At 49.2% G+C, this 20000-nt stretch overlaps 2 protein-coding genes across 2 annotated transcripts in view; one reads left to right on the forward strand and one right to left on the reverse strand.

Annotated features, from left to right (window-relative positions):
• Positions 1-11080, forward strand: part of LOC125948074 (trifunctional purine biosynthetic protein adenosine-3) — a 161732-nt gene extending 150652 nt beyond the window's left edge. The window contains exon 7 of the mRNA XM_049673752.1: positions 11071-11080. The gene's annotated coding sequence lies outside the window, so the exon portion shown is untranslated. The remainder of the gene's footprint in view (positions 1-11070) is intronic.
• Positions 1-20000, reverse strand: part of LOC125959544 (uncharacterized) — a 111803-nt gene that overhangs the window by 62948 nt on the left and 28855 nt on the right. The window contains exon 2 of the mRNA XM_049692369.1: positions 9303-10318. Coding sequence (XP_049548326.1) covers positions 9303-9931 — 629 coding nt within the window. The 5' untranslated portion in view covers positions 9932-10318. The remainder of the gene's footprint in view (positions 1-9302; positions 10319-20000) is intronic.

A 20000-nucleotide genomic window follows, 5' to 3' on the forward strand; every position in this document is an offset into this window, starting at 1 on the left:
AATGAAAAGCAGTTAAACAACTAAAATGATCTAACAAATGCGGCTAATAATCTCGATCACCTCTTCACCGACTGCGAGGTGCTGGTTTTGATTTGTCAACCATAATTGCTCTCCACATAAACACTGCGTGCGATGAGCGTTGCGACGATTGAAATCACCATTCAAGTGCACTCATCGCGACCCACCATCGATGTTCAGTGTTTGGTACGGCCACCCCCTCCCCCACCGTCGATTGTGAAAAGTGCGGTCGTCTGGATCGAACATTAAATGGCCACTTTTTGTGGTCTCGATGACTACCACCACCCTCATACCTCTTCACAGGCACCCCGGAAAGCAAACAAAACATGTCCATTGCCCGTAATCAAGAGAAGTGCCGCCCAAAGTGACACGTCGCAACTGCATGATGCGTCAAGCGAGTAGGACGGATGCCACACACGGGAGCGGAAAAAGAAGAAACCATATATATAAAAAAAAACAAAATGGCCGAGCGGATCATGATAATAATCAACAGCTCGCCGCAAATGACCCTCTTGAGTCTTCAAAAAAAAAAACACACACACACACAGGGACGGATGAGATCCTCGGGAACGCATCGTTCCGATTCCCTCCGCCCGTTTACTCCGGCCAACCACCCACCGTAGAATGCCTCACTTTCCGGCCCATAGCACTTGGCCATCCATTAGTCACAGTCAGCGTGAGGCGCGAGGGGTCGGGATGGAGTGCCAGGAACGTGGAACGAACGGAGCAAAAAGGACCAACGGTAGACGTGTTGTTGGGGGGAGCAAAAACAATACCGGAAGCTCATAATTTATTAACGAATCATTGCACCGACACTCGTACGTCACCGGTCAGCCCGAGAGCGTGCGCCCACGCCGAGTTCGCGTCCGCATCACGTGTCCATAATGGCGTGTGGTCACCGAAGCTGATCACCGCTCCGTTCCCACTCCACGGACCTGGCCAGTACCGGTGGAGTTTATAAATTACTTTAACTCGCCCTGGCACATTCATCCAGGTCGCGCGTCCGACGTGTCCTGCCTGATGTGTCACGTTAATTCACGGGCCGCCTTAACACGAGGCCGAAGGACGCGGGTAATGGTGTTGCAGGCCGGTACCACCATTAAACGCTTGGCCGGCTATCGTCCTGGTTCGATAAAGAGAAAAAAACCAAAGTGAATGAAAGAAGCCTCCAGGCAGGGGTGATCAGGGTGTGTGGGGGGTGCTTCGCTGTCTCGGTGCCGCTTGATGACTGGCCGTATTCGTGCGCGCACGTACCGAAGGTAATCGGCAATAAAAACAACACGATGCTCAAAAGAAATATATGCCTTTGCTCTCTCTCTCTCCTTCTCTCTTTCTGTGACAATTCCTCGGTGGACGATTGGCGATGCGGCTGATCGTTGGGTTATGAACGAAGGTGTCAAGGAGCAGGGCCAAATGAAACCGATTTATCGTCGCGAACACAAAGAAACAAGAAATGTAATGCAGTGAATTCCGTGACAATATGTGCACTGCACGTTTGCATTAATGTAGCATCGTTTGAGGAGAAGATTGGTTCTGTCTTTTTTGTTATTAGTATTTTGGATTGCATTTCAACATTTTTATACATAATTATTTGAGCATACTAAATTGTAAAACCAAGAACATTCGCTTCGAAGTCCCTTAACTACTTTACAGAATGTTATCAGAGGAGATAATATTAATACTGTAACAATCATGCGCCTCTAGTATGCTGCAAAGCACGTTATGAGACGCGCGAACTACGTGCCATGAACTGTTTCATTAGCGGCTCGAATGACAATGCCGTGCGTCCTTCATTACTTTGGCGTTCCTTGGTTGGAACGCACCGCGCAAGGTGATAGCATGGCATTCCATGGCATACACCGTAACACCTAGTCTACCTAGGATTTCCTATGGAGGCTGCTGATGCTGCCTATCCCATCGTGCTTACCAACAATGGCCAGGAGCTGACCGATGGTCAGTAACATCCAACGCAACGACCACACCGCGAACGGTGTAAAACGCTCGTTTAGCAGTTGTCACGTTCCCGAAGGCGGGGGGACAAAACAGAGTTAGAGAACGAGTGGAAATTTCTAAAACAAAAAGAACGGGAAAAAATCGTCGTGAAGCGAACTCCAAACGATGATGCTGGCCGGTGTATCGGCATCGCATGGAACCCATTTTCCCCTGGACACGAGTGATTTATCCCTTTGACCTGCACTGACGCTACCCGTTATTTGCAAAACAGCCGCGCCTCTGTTGGTGCCAACGATGGAGGGCAGCTCAACCGATCGTCTTCATCATTATCCTGGTCGGCGCACCAGAGTGCACCGGGCAGTCCCGCCGTCAGCTCCAAGCGCTTGTCAGGCCAGGTAAAAGGGGATGACACGGAAGCGAAAAGAGAGGGTGGAAAAAATAAAACCAGGAAAATCCATTCTCCAACGTGAATCGAAAGGCGAATCCCGCTTGCTGGTACCTTTTAGCCCGATGACAGGCATTCCAGGCCGCTCTCCTGTTTACCTGCCTCAGTAGGACACCATCATTTCCTTTGAGCGCTTCTCCGACCACCGGCGGGATTCCGGCAAACACGCTAACGAACCGCTCTGGTCCGTGACTTCCCGTGAGCCGGTTTTCCTTTGGCAAGCCCGGGCCACCCGTCTCGGTAAATTGACCGTTAAACAACCCGTTGAAGTCAAGCATCGGGCATCGTATGGCCTGCTGTTGACAAATGCGTTCCGATGCGTCTGCCGATCGGGGGACTGGCGGGGGCAGTGGGCAGGTGGCAAAATGATTGGCGTTTTGCCGACCGTTCCCGGGAAGGAAAATGCATTCCAAGCGATTATGCTGGCGGGCTGGAAGGCAGAACCCAGGGTCCTTCTCGTCTCGACTGCGAACCACCGGCAGTGGAGAGAGAGAGAGATGGAGAGAGAGCGAGTAAGATAAAGAATGTAATCTAATGCGCTGCATAACGCCATTTGAAGTACGATCGGGGGAGTGTGGTTGATGGAAGGAATTCTAGGAAATACCGTGGTCCGCTTTGTCCGGGCGAACGAAACCGGATTCAAACCTAGGGGGAAGCTTTCTCGGAAATGTTTGCATGCAAGCAATTGCACAGACCCTGGTTGCTGCACTGTGTTTCATGTTGCTCAATAATCGGTCCCGTTTGGCCGTGCTTTCACCGCACAACGTGCTCGTGGCAGAGATGGCACGTTGTGGAGACGGTTTATAATGTTTACCAAAGACCTGCTAAACGATTCTTCGATCGAACTGTTTGCGACGATTAAGCGCGCAGCGCAAGTTCTCGATTACGTTTGGCTGGAACGAATGAGAGCTCATATGCTCCATTATGCTCGGCATTCACGTATTGGCCTCAGCGCACACACAAGTGGAGTTTGTCTTCGTGCATGGTGAACGAGTTATATGGATGTGTGTATGTGTGTGTCTGTGTTTGCACTTTGCCGGATTCTGAATGTTTGTAAGGCAAACAGTCGCGGTGAATACCCATTATTTGCCTAATCGATTTAACTCCCCCCTCGATTGGCTCCCTCGATGGCCACGCGATGAATGGGAAATCAAATTAGACACGTTCCTTCGGTTTGGGCAAAGTGTGCAAAAGATCGAAGATTTGGCCGATGAGCTCGTTACGGGAGAGTGTTATCGCGACGATTAGACGAACTCCGATTAGAATCGTTCGCGTATGTCTGGTAAAAGTTTGCAAAAAAAAGTCCATAAATGGTCTTCCCGAACACATTACCATAACGGTTAAAGGGGTAATTGAATTTCGATTATCGCTATGCTTACTTACTTACTTATCCGGCGCTACAACCGACGAGCGGTCTTGGCCTACCACAGAAGATGCCACATCCTTCTGAGAACTCCCCTCTCGAACGCGGATACGAGGGCTTCGTCCGTTCTGGACAGTGTCCAAGTCTCAGAGGCGTATGTGAGCACCGGTACTATATACGTTGTATACAGTCGCAGCTTCTCGACAGATTTCTTGAGTGAATTAGTTTCCTCTATGAGCGCGGATGAAGTGAGCGCAAACAATTATCCGTTATTTGTAGCATTGTTTGCAGCATTAGCATAAGAGCGTGGCCCTCCGCAAGATGATTCTACTAGTTGCATTTACTAGCGTATTCGAATTATTCGAGCACTAGATTGCGTGAGGGGTGTGAAATGACTCCAACTAAACTTCAAAGACAAACCACACACACGCACACCCGAGCCAAACCAAACATTTCTTGAGTTATCCGGTCATGATAACGGGACAGCTCGTTTTACTCGTATCCGAATCTCTACAACTAGTTTGCACATAGTTTCAAGTCCTGCCAGTCCAAGTGAACGAGCCCATCAATCCCATTACAACCAGTGAAAGTGGGTTGGGCTGTGGCTAGAGGAGAGGAAGTTCCGGAAGTCGTTCGAATGTTCTTCACGAACCGCAGCGAAGCACCGGAAGCGGCAGGCAGTCGAGGCAGGCGGAAGCGTCCAAAAGGATTTGCATTCACCCGACAACAACAACAACAACAACAACAACTCAGTTCGCCCCCAAATGGGCATGGCGTCCAAGGCTACATCAAAACTATTGGCGTGGGTTGCTGTTGTTTCTGCTGCTGCTGCTTCTCCATGAATAAGTGATCCGGTTGGCAATGCGAAGGGAATGGGCAAGGGTGAGAAGAAGGCCTTTTTTGGGTTTTAGAACGCCACCTTCCCTCCCGCACCATCCTTCAGTCCTGGGGAGGGGTTCCTACCGCGAAGCCAGGCTTTTGCGGCAGGAAAGATAATCCCTTTCCGGCCGATTCCGTCGGATAGTTTCCGGTGCAGAGCGTGTGTCCGTTTGGAGGGAAGGAGAAGAAAGCACCCTAAATCCGGCCAAGGGTGGGCACATCCGCTCCCCCGGCCGATCCCAACGTTCCCGTTGACTTTCCTTCCGGGGCCCGTTGTGCGGTAACTGATGGAGCGGTGATGGTACAAGAGAAGCGATTCTATTGCTCTGACAAGGAAATAGTTTCAACCGAGACTCTGGCTGTCGCTGGGCCGTTCGGGTTTACTCGAGCGCATCTCGATTTCGGCGAAAGTAAATTTTCATATTTAATGCAAAGAAACATCGTTTCCGTTACACATCAGTCTTGGGCGGAAGTGCAAGGGAGGGGTTTTTGAGGCACAGAGCAGTGCAATACGCTGGTAATTATAACTTATTCAATGCAACAACCTCAACCTGAACGCTGCTTGACTTTGAATCATGGCCATGGTGGAGTTATGAGGACTTGCAAGCGTCTTACATAATTCAGCGGTTCTAGTTCCGGAATCGCTGTCAGCACCTTATTTGGCAGGAAGTCATCAGTGCCTAACGAACACATGCCTCAAAAAATAAAACCCAAACCACTTGGCAAGTTCTTTCGGTTTTGCAACATCCTACTGTGCCCAGATGCATCCAGTTAGTCACAAATCCGACGGGCAAGGCCGGAAAATGTCTCAAAACGAAAAGTCACTCGCTGGAAAATGATGCTGCAAACGCTGAGCTCAACGTCATAACGGGCAGTGCACCATGTGTCCAATCTAAATTGCAAGATGTACAGCGACAGCAAACGGAGCAACAGAAAATACCCAAGAAATGAATCCATTCGCTCGCCGAATCCCTTCACTAGCGCCTCCTGCGTCATGTCACCGCCCGCCATTCGGTTGGGTTTAATTGTGGAAAACGGATTTCATTTTGTATTTTCGCACAACCGGACGAAAAATGTCACCTTGGTTTGGTTGGCCGTTCGCCACGGCAACGACGTAAAGGCCAAGGCCACCCATTACGGTAGGCTGGTAGGCTTGTAATGCCGGCGCACAGCGACAGCTGCCAACTCATTTGTGGTTCGTGGGTAAAATATGGCCACCAAGCACCGGTAGGCAGGAGCGGGGATCTGGCAGAAGCGCTCCCGGGAGTCAGTTTTAATTGAAGAAGAAAAGCGGGAAAAATCCCGTCCATCCTCAGGACGGTTTGCGTTCCGCAATGAACTATCGCTGCAGCGTAATCGCCGCAGAGCACAGCTGTGACTGTGGAACGGTGACGGTTTTGTGATGGCGCGAGAAGAGTGGATAGCAGTAGTACCAGTAGAGCTGGAAAGTGTACGGGAGATTATGCAAAAATGAAAAAAAAACCCTTCCCCAGGCTATGCGAGTGATGATGGAAAAGTGCAAAAGGTTAGGATCTGGTGGGGTCAGATCGTTGGCCAGTGGACAATGGAACCATAGCACGGGCCGGCGGATCAATCCGGTGGGTCCCAGGTGTTTGGAGGGGTCGAGATGAAATTCTTATCGTATGGTGCTTGGTGCTGTGTTGGTAAGAGACAAGGGCCTTGCGTTAAATCCAGCGCCTTACAGGATATTTAGTAGCTTAAAAATAACAAACTCAAGGTGAGCTGGCGTGAGGGCCGTTTTAAGCATGGTTTTTCTTGAATTTTTCCACTGTTTGCTGTTGTTTGCATATCTATACCTTAGTTCCTTGGTTGTTCCATAAAATGATAATTACTACTGCATTAGAATCACTGAGTCAATAGCTGTACAGGATTGTTGTTTTTTTACATTTGTAGGCCGGGAAACCTTCAACCAAACAAAAAGCTCCTTTCTTACACATTTTGCATTGTATTTGACAACATTTCGGGCGTACTCGCAGCAATTTCCGTTCTGATTTTAACTTTAAGTTCTAAATAGTATTCGATTTGCTGACATACACATTACTCTTCATATAGCCCAACAGAAAATAGTCTTGTTGGAAGGCGCCGAATGTCCTCAATATTTCTTGAAATAAGCGACAGTTTCCACAATTGAACAATTATGTTCAATGTACAGCGTAGAGTGATGGATTAGGTAAACAGTCTTCCAAAACGTTTAATATTATTCCGCACCATCATTAATTTCTTCACATCTTTATTTGGAGCATGAAGCAGTTATACGACTTTCCGTCAAATGCGTCAGTTGCGAACTCTCACGAAACACCAACATCCCTCGTCACTGAAGCCACTCCACTAGCACAGATACAAAAACACACACACTTTCAGCGCGACAAATCAGTCGCCACCAAAAAGGCTACCCCACTCTCCGTGCTGGGCAAAAATAAACGCCACATAACATTCTGACAACATTGCTGTAACATAAATGTTGACACTCCCCCGTTTCCAGTACACCATCACCGAGTTGTTGGTTGGCATTCTTTCTCCGGTGCTGGCGCGCTCGCACGCCAGTTCGCGTTAAAATATTTACCAAACCAGCTCCCGTCGCGTGACGTACGGGTGCGTACGGTGAATGCAAATCCTTCTCCATCTACTTCTTCTTCTACACCTTATACTCCTGCCGTAGCAAGGAATGGCTGGTGCGCTGCAACCTCAACCAGCAGCACATATTTTCCCTTTCCTGGTGACATATTTGGTTTTGCTCGTCGCATAACTCTCCGGTTTCGGCTTCTGTTCCTGTTCCAGCATCACGCGTCCTTACCGGGCTTGCGGTATGACGTTGGTGAACGAAGAACGTCCTTAACGTTGGTTTTTTGCTACCACTTTTCGATGCAAAAGAAGAAAGCAAAAGGTTTGCTCGCCAAACCATTCAACCCCCGTCGCTGGCCAGGAAATGAAAATATGCGGATGTAGAATGCGGTGAAGGTGCGGATCAAATGCTTGCGGATGCCGTGGCGCGATTCCCAGAATTCGGTCGTGAGGAACCGTGACCGATCAGAAAACCATCCACAGCAACTGCAGCAGCAGCAGCAGCAGCAGCAGCAGCAGTTGTGCACATCGTGACTGCATTCGTCGAGTGCATCCATGTCTTCGCTGCAAAAAGCAATCGAACAAGTGTTCCTAACGAATGCCAACCTTGTGACTGCCACGTTCCAATCGGGGCAGGTTGAGGTGTTAATGCTAATGTTTGTTTGTTCGTTTCGCTTCTCTTCAAACGTACATCAACAGCCGCAATATCACACTCGCTCCCGGTAAAGGGTTTGGTGTTTCTAAGTGTCGCAAAACGATTGTACGTCCGCCTGTCGTAATTAGGCTTTTGGCTCCGTAAACCAAACTGCAACATCGTTCGTTCGGTGAAGGTGTTCTAGAGCGGAATACCGATGCTGGAAAAGTGAGAGTGTCTTCACATCGTCTACAGTTGAATCAACTGACGGTTGTCACGGACGGAGTACAGATAGTACCTGGCAAAGGTGCGTATCTAAGTCCACCTGCCAAATGACAACTGGAAACCGAGACTCACCTTCTGCGCACTGTTGGCACTTCTGCCTGGCACAACACAACTCATTCTCTGTGACAGCTTCTGCTGCTGCAGGTTCCCATCATTAGGTCCACAAGCCAATGGATTCGGTTTCTTTGCCCCACCAACACATCTCAGAACTAGTGGCCATCTGGTGCTAGAAGTAGTGGAATAGCATCACTCTGTGGTACGCTCGGAATTAAACGTTTCTCTAATTGCCGCTACGGAGCAGTGACCGTTCATCAACCCAGGTGAGTTTCGCTCGACCGTAAGTCAACTTTACGGGTAATCGACGAGAGTTTCTGTTTGTTCCTGCCCGTGCGATGCGGTGCTGGTACAGCTGCCGCATTCTAATATAAACCAAGCACCATTGTAGCAGGCATTGCCGGAAACAGCGGGGATCCAGTGAAAGATAACTAACTGTCTTATCATTAACGCAGCGTACCGAAGACGCTGCCCATTACGCCAATAAGTCCTCCTTCAAAGTCTAGCAGAAGCAGTCACAGAAGTAGGAGTGCGCTAGAAAGCGGAACACGTGCCCTGGTAAAGGTGTCTTGGCTTTGATGAGCGAGTCACGCGCCGTGGTGGTAATGGTTTTGAAGAATGAAGTGGGTGAGCATATTGAGATAAATGAAGAGGCCACGGAATTGATTAATTCAGGCATCTGGTAACAATGCTTTTAGACTTTGCCCTTTAGACTTTGGCTCTTTTAAATGTCACCCAGCCAGCAATGCGGCATCGTGTTTCACAGCCGGACAAGGGCAAAGTGACGGTGCAGATGCGGAACCGTAATTTCATTAAGGTATTTTCATCGCCTTATCCCTAAATTACAACATGTCGGTGGATTACTAGAATCCCCGTGGTTTTGTGCTTTTCTTGTGAAATTATTTATGTCATGTTAAAAACCCGCGATAATCTGTTTCAAATGTGAAAAATGCAGTTAAATTTAAAATGTCAGTTGAAGAACTAAAGACAAATTAAATGAAAAATTTGAACTCATGTCTACAACGCTCTACTTTAAATCGAGACGCTACAGTAGGTCCAATACCAGCAACATGGCGTATAATACTCACGAGAAATCATGCTTGGCGTAACAGTTGCCCAGAAAGCGACAGTGGAGCGCATTGCACGTCTGCTGCTTGACCGTGTCGACCTCGTACGTTATGTTGAACCCATAGACATCCAGCAACCGGTCGAGAGCGCGCAAGTGCGTCCCGTACAAGTTGTCCATCGTGAACCGTACCTCCAGGTACGGGCTCTGGAACCGTATCCACGGTACGCGCGTCACATCGTCCTCGCTCAGCTCGTACACGGTCATGCTCGGTACCTTGTAGTCGTCACCGTAGTACATGTACTCGGTAAACCGCAGACCGCCGAGGACGTACTGTTGCGTGAGGTACACCACGATCGAAACGTTACCACCGACGATCGCCGATGCGTCGATGATCCAGGTGCAGCTGATCGGTACGGTGAAGCGCTCGGGAAAGTTGGGCGTTTGCAGTACACCATGCGGTGCGGTCAGTGGCGTCGTACTCCCGCACGGTTGCGAGGAGGCGGAAAGGGCCGGTTCCTGGAACAGATCTTCCTGCGAGTCCTGCGAGTGTTCCGGCCGCCGCAGCTCGCCACACTCGTACGTGGGCACGTGGGCTACCAGCAGTAGCAGCAGCTGAAGCAGCAGCACCGCCGCCACCGACGGGAACATCGAAGATCACGGTCCGCTCGCCTCGGTTGGCGATCCTCTCAACATAACCTCACTTCTGGCTCGTGCATGGCCCAGCACGCACACCGTTTGCAGGACAGGAGCGATGACGTATGCTATGTGTCCCACCTCCTGGGGATGGCGGACATAGCTGCCGCAGTAGCCAAGGGCAAAAAAATGGCAATCCCTTGTTCGCTCACTCTCTCTTCCTCTGTCTCACTTTCTCTCACTCTCTCTCTATCTCCCTCTCGAATAAGCCAGTTGATTCAGGGTAGGAATTATTTATGAGCGGCACTGACAGGTGATTTCAATATTGTGGCTCGTTAATCATTTGCGGCTAACCGACGATGCGTTGCGAATGCCAGTGGCCGTACCGGGATGTTCGGGATGCTGGAAATAAAAAGGGGAAAAGGAACAACCGGAAAAGCGCAAAATTATTTGAGTGCGGTGAACAGAGGATTCTTTATGCTTTTTCTTGTATGAAAACATTATTGAAACAAACAGCAATTGGGCAACCAAACACACAAACGGACACACACGTACACGGTGAGCAAGAGTGATTAACGCATCGTTTGACCACCGGTCGGGGAGGGTGGCTCGGTTGGCTGTTGTTTGGTTGTTTTGGTTTTGCTTCGGGGATTCGTCCATTGCATACATTGTTGATCGAAAATTGATGGCCAATGGATGCGGTTCTCTCGGGTGGTCGTTGCTCTGGCCCGTGTGTCTGGTTTCGGACCGGTTGCTGACTAATTGTTCATCCCGGTCCAGACTATCGACAATGAAACCCTACCATCCCTTCTCTCCACCCAATGGCCACCGAGGCCGGAAGCACTCCATTAACCGGCAACAGAAGGAAGACCTCAACTGGCTAACCGAAACCGTAGTGTCGGTTGGGTAAATTAATTATATCGATTCGTTTTCCTTCCCAAGCCCAGCGATGACCTGCGTATGCGTGCGTGTGTGTGTGTGTGTGTGTGTCGCAGTGGAACCGGATGTCCGGATGACACGTGCTGCTTTTGTGGATTCAATGCACCAGCATGGCTCAAATCGGTCCCCAACGGTCGCAGGCATCATGTTTACACGCACAGTGCGCGCGGCCTTTGATGCTGACCGTGATGATGCAGGCGCGCTGCTTTGAAGAGATGCCACACAACCATCACGATGCATAAATAAATAAGTTAAAGTACCCTTTTGAAGCTCCTGGGTTGGGGCCCCACGTCAACTAGAGGCCATCAGTGGCACGATAAGTGGCGTCTGCTCGGTGAACCGCGTACCAGACTGCTGATGCCAAGGAATGTCAGCAGCACGGCTGATAGCCACAGCAACGGCCCGGCACGGATATGCTGCTGACCGACCTAGCGACCGTTAGTGCCACGGAAGCCTGCCTGCCTGCCTGCCTGCAGCATAAATTAAATAGATAAAATCAATTAAAGGGTATTTAAAGCTGGACACCAAGCTTTGTCTGGTGCTGGTTTGCCGATATCAAACATTCCGGTTCCTCGTTTTTATTTTCTCCCTTCACGTTGGCGTCGCCAGTACCGGGGTTTGGAATGTATTCAATTTATGGAATTTTTCAATCCCGGTTATTTCTCTTTTCGCTCTTTTCGGGCGAGTGTAATTGAAACAATGACCACTGCAGGGCATAACATGAATCGAATGTTTCTCCCTCTGGCCCTTTGCTATTCGACCACTTTAAAATACCGGCGCTCAATTCCTCGATTCTTCAATTCATTTCACGTTAAATTGTAGCAAATCCATCGCCAGCAAGAGCTTTCCATGGGGCTAAAGACTTGATTGATCCTGTAAAACTATGTCCCTGACGTTCTAGTGCTTTTGCTTGCGGTCGGTTGGGTTGTCCTGCTGCCCTTCTACCGTCTCATCACACCGACGATTGATGTCGAGCGACAGCTGGTGGCACCATTCGCAGGATTCGTGAGCGTGAGCATATTCCTCATAAAATCCTGTTCCCTCACCGTGAACCAACACCGCGCTACATTGCAAAACCACCGCGCCTGCACCGTTGAGCGGGCTCGAGCAAGTTCCCTCGACTCCCCGGCTTGACTCGAGGGAGACCAAATTTAATCCTTTCGTGCGTCCCCCTTTTTCGGGGAGCTCAGGAGCTGTTCGGGTGGCTGTTGCGCAAAAGCCCACATCCGAAAACCAAGATACGAGCGAGGGAAATGGAAGGGGGATTCAATCATCTCACGGCCCCAACCGCTACTACGCTACCCTTCCTAGCCTTCCCGGTTCCGGAAACGGAACTTAACGGATTACACTACAAAACATCTGCCAGCGTGATGCGCGGTGCGCCAAGCGGGAACCACGCACGCCACGGAAATCAACCGAAATGTGTCAGCAAACTGGGCGCGCGTAGAGCGGTCCGTAGGGATGGTAAATTCGGGATGGATCCCTGTGACCGCGCCCGTACCGTGGCGTTCGTTCCGCGATTCGCCAGTACGCGGTACGTACGGTATGTGACTGTTGGGGATTATTGGTTCCCGTTTGGTGCATTGGTGTCAAGTTGGTGGTGGTTTGGGGGGCGGGGGTATAACAATCGCGTGCGATGTGTATGTGCCATACCGCACTTCCCGTAAGACTCGCAAGATGGTCTTACGAAAATGCCCTGATGAGTTACGGTGATGCGATCGGAACGCAACGGTTGAACCCCACATTTGGAATCCGGTATGCGGTTACGATACGCGGTCGCGGTACGCGGTAACGCTCGCGCTCGTAATCGGTGCTTGCATTTGAAGTTGTGCTTGTTGTTTGCGGTAATAAAATCAGCATACATTTTGTTCGCTACCGGCAGGGACCAACCTCACCTTCCACTTTGAGGAAAACAAACAAAGGGCACCGTGTTCCGCGAATGGATGCATTCGGTTTGGCAGAGAAGAGCGTAGTAGCGATGAATGCGCAGCATTAGCAGCAGCAGCAGCAGCAAATTGGCGAAAGTGTTTCGTCGTTTGATGCGTTTACGGGAGCAGGTGTAAGTGTGTCAGATACTTCTACTTCAACTCTCGAGAGTTTGATGGAAATGGTTTGTTGTGAAACGGCTTAGATTAATTTCAAAATGTATGCAAGATCGGCGGTTCGCCGTGAAACATGTAGCGTTGGTAATTATAATTATATGAATCTTTGCCTTTGTATGGTGGGGATTGAAAACTCCATTTCCTTCCGATGCTTAAGTGCCAACGTACTTAGACATAAGGTAAATTTATGCAACGAGGAATAGTCATCAGGTTTCTGTGTTATTTTAATATTTTCTGGCAAACTTAGTCAATATATTCAAAAATTGTCAATTCTTTTGGAAGGTGTATTGGAAGAAGAAAGGAATAATATATTTTGAAATGCAGTTTTATCGAAAATTAGTTTCATTGACGTCACTACCGTTAGTTGACCGTAATATACCGTAGCATATTTCGAATTTTATGGCATAGACTAAACACGCAAACACAAATAAATGATTGAATATTACTAAGCTGTCAAAAGAGTCTTTAGAAATAATTACTACAGTTAGAACGACATGAATCAGGATAATCGGACAATTTAAAAACCGGTTAACCGAATCCATCACGTAAGTAAGTGCCTCTCGCGGCCACACGTTATCGTGGCCCATTCAAGTTCAATCATCCGACACTAACCACCATCAACTCCTTCATCATCTAAAAGCGTCTTTCGTCACTTAGCCAAATAGCGAAACGAAACACGCCAGCGACAAGGTCGAATCGGTTTCGTCTGACCGATTGAATAAATTACATTTCTGCTGGCCGAAGAAGCGCTCGAATGAGGGACTAATTTGTCTGATGAGCTCGAGCTCTAGCTCAAGCTACTAACTGTAATGACAAACCGGCAAGGAAAAGCCAGTGCCACTAGCTAATGAACAGTGTCGTTAGGTATTCCAATTTTACGAGACACCCATCCAACGGAGTTAATCCATTTATTCCTACACCTCTCGTCACCAACATGAATCCGCGAATCGCGCGGCTTCCGCGAACCCGGCACGCTGGCTGCAGTAATGAACGAGAAGGGCTACTGCTTGCCTTTGCCCGGGCACGTTTGACAAATATTTTCATCATTCGTCCCCAGTCGAGTCGAGTCGAGTGCAGACATCAATAGGTCGTGTGGTATCAGTTTTTCTCGGTATGTGCACTGTAATGCCATCGATACCGGTCCAGAGCGGCACTATTTGTGTATGTGTAATTATGTAAATGATATTTGTTTCCACTCGCACAACGCCAACAACGGTAACGTTGGTTGCGTTTCCTGGAGCATAAATTATCAGGTTTTCGGGAATTGCGACGCGAATTTTCGCGCGCCGATGCACGATGATGGCATTCGCATGATAGCGGAATGCACCATCGAGGGGCGCCCATTCTGGGCACGTGTGTCACACGCGTGTCAAACCACAATCGACGGTGCTAATGGAAAAGCAAACCAAATCAACAGCCACCATATCCCATCTAGTGGCAAATGGTTAGGAAAATGCGAACGAACCGCGATACGCGTTTCCGAAAAACGAAAAATGAATCCAGATGACCAGCGAGAGCGGGAGCGGAAGCACTTTCATGGTCATCAAGCTCTCCCCTTATCACACCGTTGCAACAGCCGAACTGCAATCAGTTTCACCATTCATTTGCTTTTCCAGCGAATAGATTCCATTTACATACAAAACAAATGCAGCACGAGTACACGGTCGGTAAATTGAATCGAATTCTTGTTTTCATGAATAATTCCAAATGAATCATAATCCTGGCTACCATATCCGGGATGGGAGCGATGACGATGAGCATCGACTTGGCACGGACTTGGGCAAGGTTCCCCATGATCGTTGATGGGTTTTATGGATTTCGTTTATTGGATTCCCGTCTCGTGTTCACTTGATTGTCAGATCAACGTTGAGGGTAAATCCAATTTACCCTTTTCTAACGCCGAACAGCGCTCGATCGGAGCTTTAACGCGCACGCTCCACAAAGAAGTAATCATCTCGATCAACTGCTTTAATCGGAAGCGAGAAGTCAGAGCTTGAAGCTGCTGCCCAGGTTCGTTGACGTCTTGACAGTAGTGGGACAAGATACCCGGGACCAGAGCACAGAGGACAACCGACGAACCATCAGCCGCGAAAGATTAAAATAAATCAAAATGATGGATATGAGTGGTTGTGCTTGTCAGGGCGCTGTTCGCGTACTGCGGATGCTCGCCATCTAAGGATGGCATGAGTAACCTGCCAGCATGCCTATCCCAACCTATTGTGTTGAACCGAATCCTTGTGCGGTTCGGGAAGGGGAATAAATAGAAAGCCACAAGAGTTCCTTCTCCCGCAAAACGGTGACGGTAATGTTTGGTGAATTCAATCATCAGACAACCGCCGGTAATCGGTAAAACGTCGTTGTCGTTGTCCTCATCCTCGACGTCGTCATCACACGAATCCTTCAAACATCTTCTCCTTAGCCAGAGAAGGTAGCGTCTCTGTTGTTGATGATGATGATGATGATGATGATGATGGTTTGATAGGAAAATATGTTAACCTCCCATTTGGCACCTTCGGCAATTTATTCGGAACTCGTCAGTCGGCTTGCCTCATGGCGTGGCGTGGCCTGGCGTTGCCATCATTATCACCCACTAGACATTGTTTGCCGTGGGCCACAACCACGAGACCGCAGCACGCGCGCAGATACGCGCCGGTACGTTCAGTGCTTGGGAATAAACATCCTAAGAATGTGTCACCAGTCGGTGCCGTGCTGGTGGTGGCCGGGGGGCCTGCCAGCAAAATCTGTCTTACGGCGATAAAGGGAAGACGTATCCCGCCATCGAGGTACGGGAAACCATCAATTGAGGACACACCATCCTGCTATCGAATCTCGCAGGCAGGCGCACGAGCGTGCCGTTGGTTGGGCGCTAGCGACGCGTTCCAGGAACTTCGATTTCTCGCCCGTCCCGGTACCGCTTCAACAATGGTGACAATGTTTTCCCCGTCTATCACGATGCGAAGAGAGGGAGAGGGAAGTAGATAAACAGTGTTGGAGAGAGTGAAAGGAACAATGCTTATCCCCGATGCTCAAGCACCACAAATCCCAATGCCCAGCGTTGGAGAAAATTCCTTCATCCTTGTCAAGGTGCATCACGAGCACGAGGGCTTAGCCTCCCTTCAGCACCACGGATCCTGCTTTATTCAAACAACCGCAGAATAGACGATGGCGTTCCAGGGAATAGACGCGCTGGGAATGGGGCGGCAAAAAAGGCAAAAAAGTAAGAGAGGAAAAAAAGGCATCCCTCCGTGACAGGCTGGTGAATGATTAAAGATTCTATCTTATCCCGTAATCATCTCATTTGCCTCGTGGCAAACAGCACCCTGGTACCCTCCCTGGGGAGGGGGTGTGTCGGTGGAAAGGGATGGTTGGCTGGCTACCGCCGCTACCGCGCGATGTCAATAAGTGAGTGGCATGTGTGCGTGCGTGCGACAGCGAACTGGTGATAATTGGATTCTTTCGTTCCGGCATTCCGCATGTCACACACACAAAAAAAGAACGAACCCAAAAACTAGCTTTTTGGGGGGACACCATCACCTTCAAGAAGCAGCTGCCACGGCGGATGAGGAACCATCGATCAAACGACGATATAATTCGTATGTTTTATTGGATCAATCTTTCTGAAGTGCCATTAAATGCTTTTGTCATTCCTGCTCGTTAATGTTAAAAGTTTCGTTACGAAACCGAAAGCATCTAGGTAATAGCCGGTCCTGGTGGAAACCATTAAAAATTCCAGATAATCCCAGTGGAATGGCGGAAGCATCCGGATGGAAAGAAAAAGAAGGAAATTAAAGGCACTGGCCCATTGCTTTCCGAAGCGCGTTTTCATTACGCTAGCGTCTAACGGATATGGGCTACCAAATTCAAAAGGGACGTCTCGAAGAAATGACGGAATCCCAACGATACCGAACGGAATCAGGCAGAGCAGAAAAGAGGCGGAAATCCAAGTCACGGAACCGCGATAAAGCAACGTGCGCGCCGCTGACGCTCGGTGCTTTAATAATTAACTAGGTATTAGGATAATCATGGCAACGGCCATTCTCGGTTCGTTTGACGAACCAAAGCGAGAATGCTCGTGTAATGCCCCCGCCGATGGGCCAGCAATGGGCAAATGAAAATAAATACCTCGAAAGGATTAAATCTTTGGTGCCGTTTTCGGGAGGTGGAATGGTCGAGGAAAACGGGATAAGACTGGACCTGGTCCCTTCTTAGCCCTTCGGCCACGGGTTTTGATGGCGTGAAAGTAGCCGGAACGGCATAATTCCTGCTCGTAAACCTGGTGATAATGGTGATCCGCAGATCCGCGGCCAACCATACTGTCGCACGGTGCTTACAACGAAAAGCAGCTGTCCCGTGTGGTTGTGCGGTGAGAAAGTATTAGTCGCTGCCCAGATGCTGCATCATTTGTACACATAAACTCAAAAGATTGGTGATTAATATTTTTTATGCAAATCACAGCAGCCCGCTCGGAGTGATGGTTTCCTTTGCTAAAAATATTCTTCCTGAGTCAGCAACACTTTAGCTAAACAGTTGGAATGCCTGCTCAGAAACTAGCCTCATTCCGTGGCATAAGATAATCGCTAATCCGTATAAACTACCAGCATGTCCCTTGTACACCGGTCGGTCTGTGAATGAAACCCAAAGCCGTGCTGTAACCTTTGAACGGGCCGCTCGTTGACAGTAAAAGTGGTAGGGGTGATAAGGAATAAGTGTCAGTAAATTTGGAAGCCGCCTCGTAACTCACAAACTTAAGGCGCCCCTCACTCAACACTGTCACAAGCGGAACGGGTACGGAAATACTTTTTTGTGAGAAAACCGGTTAAAGCACGACAGCACGAGAGCATGGCGCATATCAAGCCGTAAACCCTAATTTTACGATATTTGTCAGCGTCACCATCATCGTCGTCGTCGCCGTCGTTGCCGTCGTCGCGATTTGATCATGACACCATGTTTGCTGTAAAACTTTTAACCCCTCCAAACCATCAACCTTGGCACGTGTGGTGCGTACGCAAGGACATGCCGACCGATTCGGAATGAAACAAGTAAAAAGTCCGATTAATGTGCGAGATATTTTTTGAAAGTTCTACCCACCCACACCTCTCCTTTCCTTCCACCGAGAGGCCACACCAGATCTGGCGGCTTTGAAATTGATGATGGCTTAGTGGTGATGCGCTGACAGGGCACTTGTGATGGTGCAAGGGAAATTGAAAAAGAAGAAGGATGACAACGAGCCCCGAGATGCCAATCGGCATCAGCGATCAGTCGTTGCCATCAAACCGCTTGGTTTGATTTTGTCAATTCGAGTGCACTACATACGCGGGTGGTGCTCGGGACTCGCTCTTAAATATATTCAAATATCGTCGAGATAATCCCAGTTACTGCGCATTTGAGGCGTGATTTGAAGGATGCATTGAGCCGTAATCGGCCCATCCGTACGCTGTTGTTTAGCAGCAGTACCATGAGGAACGGTAGAAGGCACAGAGCAGCTTCGAAACGCCTGTCAACGAACACGACGACGATGACGACGACCAAGGATAACGGCGACAGTAAGCGTCGTCACAGTCAATTTCATTTTAATACATTTTCCACACCCACCATCGGTTTGGGAGTGCCGGGAAAGTGCGCGGAGTAACGTGTGTCCCGCCCTTTTCTGCCAACCCGATTCTCGATTGATCGTTCCGTCGTAATGTATGGTTTTCGACGATACTGCGCTGGGTGCTTTCGTTGTAGTGAAAATGATTTTCTAAAAAAAAAAACAATCCACCACGAAGCAACGGATATCGGATAGGAAATATCGGTTTTTCCTCCATTCTCCATCAAATCGGTTCCACATTTTGTAGCGACAGCTGATTGATACATGATAAGGAAATGCGAAGGCCATGCGCCACATCGACTTGACATCCACGCGTAGTTCTCGTTCTGCGCTCCCAAGGAGTGAAAATTCATTTTACTCTCCACCGAGAGTTAACGATAGGCCGGTGACAGGGAAATTGCCATTTCTTTTGTCTTCTGCTCATGCTGCCGACATGACTCGCAGCAGTTCGTGTTTTGGGGTCGGTGCGATCATGAACCTTCCAAGCCGCGCAATCTCTTCAGTCAGTTCAGCGCTTAAGAACTTCATTTAAGAAGTCATCACGATGCGGGCTTTAGTCTTGAGTTTCCGCTTTGCTCGTGCTGCTACACAAATGAAGAAACATGTTTTATTTCATCTTCCCCTCCCAAACATTCCATTTGCTTCCATTTACACACTCACACACACACTTTCACCGCCAGCATGTTTTCGGTGGCCAGCTTCCGTTTCCATCATAACCTCAAATCTCCCGCGGGATCACTAGCGTCGCGCTGGGAGTGGATAAGCTGGCAGAAATTCAACCCAGCGGGGGGGGGGGGAACCCGGTCCGGTCTGGTGTGGTGTGCACGGTCCCATGGACGGTCCCACAATGGAGAACAATTGAGCGACAGATAAGGCACACGCGACGAATGGCAGGATGGTAATGGTCAAGGTGTGGTGTTGGTTTGACTGCGCTTTGGCCCAAAGAGAAATGAGATTCCAGTCCCAAAAAGGCGTCCTTTTCTCTCGAATGGCCGTAAAAGCGGTACTAGAGTGTGTATGTGTTAGAGAGAGATAGAGCAGCAGCGGTTTTTGAGAGGAAAGCATAACCGTGCGGGAAGGTTAGCGCATCGTAAACTGGGCGCCAATGTCGAGGGTGTCAACCCGACGGGATCCGGAAAGATGATGCAAAACTCACCACCACCACCACCATCCCAGCTCTCGTGGATAGCAAAAACACTCAAACGTTCAGCCAAGGATTTGTCCTGCTTTGTACTGCTCCCCAGCACGTCCCATCTCCGGGTGTCCACCCCCTGGGATGGAAGGACCTTTTTTTGGGGGGTTATTTTTATTTCTTTCCGGGATGGGATGGGATGAGATGGATGGACGGTCTGGTCCTAGGATGCGGTCTAAAACCGGTGGACCGGTGTGGCTTGGCTTTTTTCCTTTTGACGTTTGCTGGAGCCAGAGCGCCTCAGCAGCAGTCACGCTGCTG

The sequence above is a fragment of the Anopheles darlingi genome, chromosome 2, assembly GCF_943734745.1.
Source record: "Anopheles darlingi chromosome 2, idAnoDarlMG_H_01, whole genome shotgun sequence".
In the NCBI taxonomy this organism is placed as follows: Eukaryota; Metazoa; Arthropoda; class Insecta; order Diptera; family Culicidae; genus Anopheles; species Anopheles darlingi.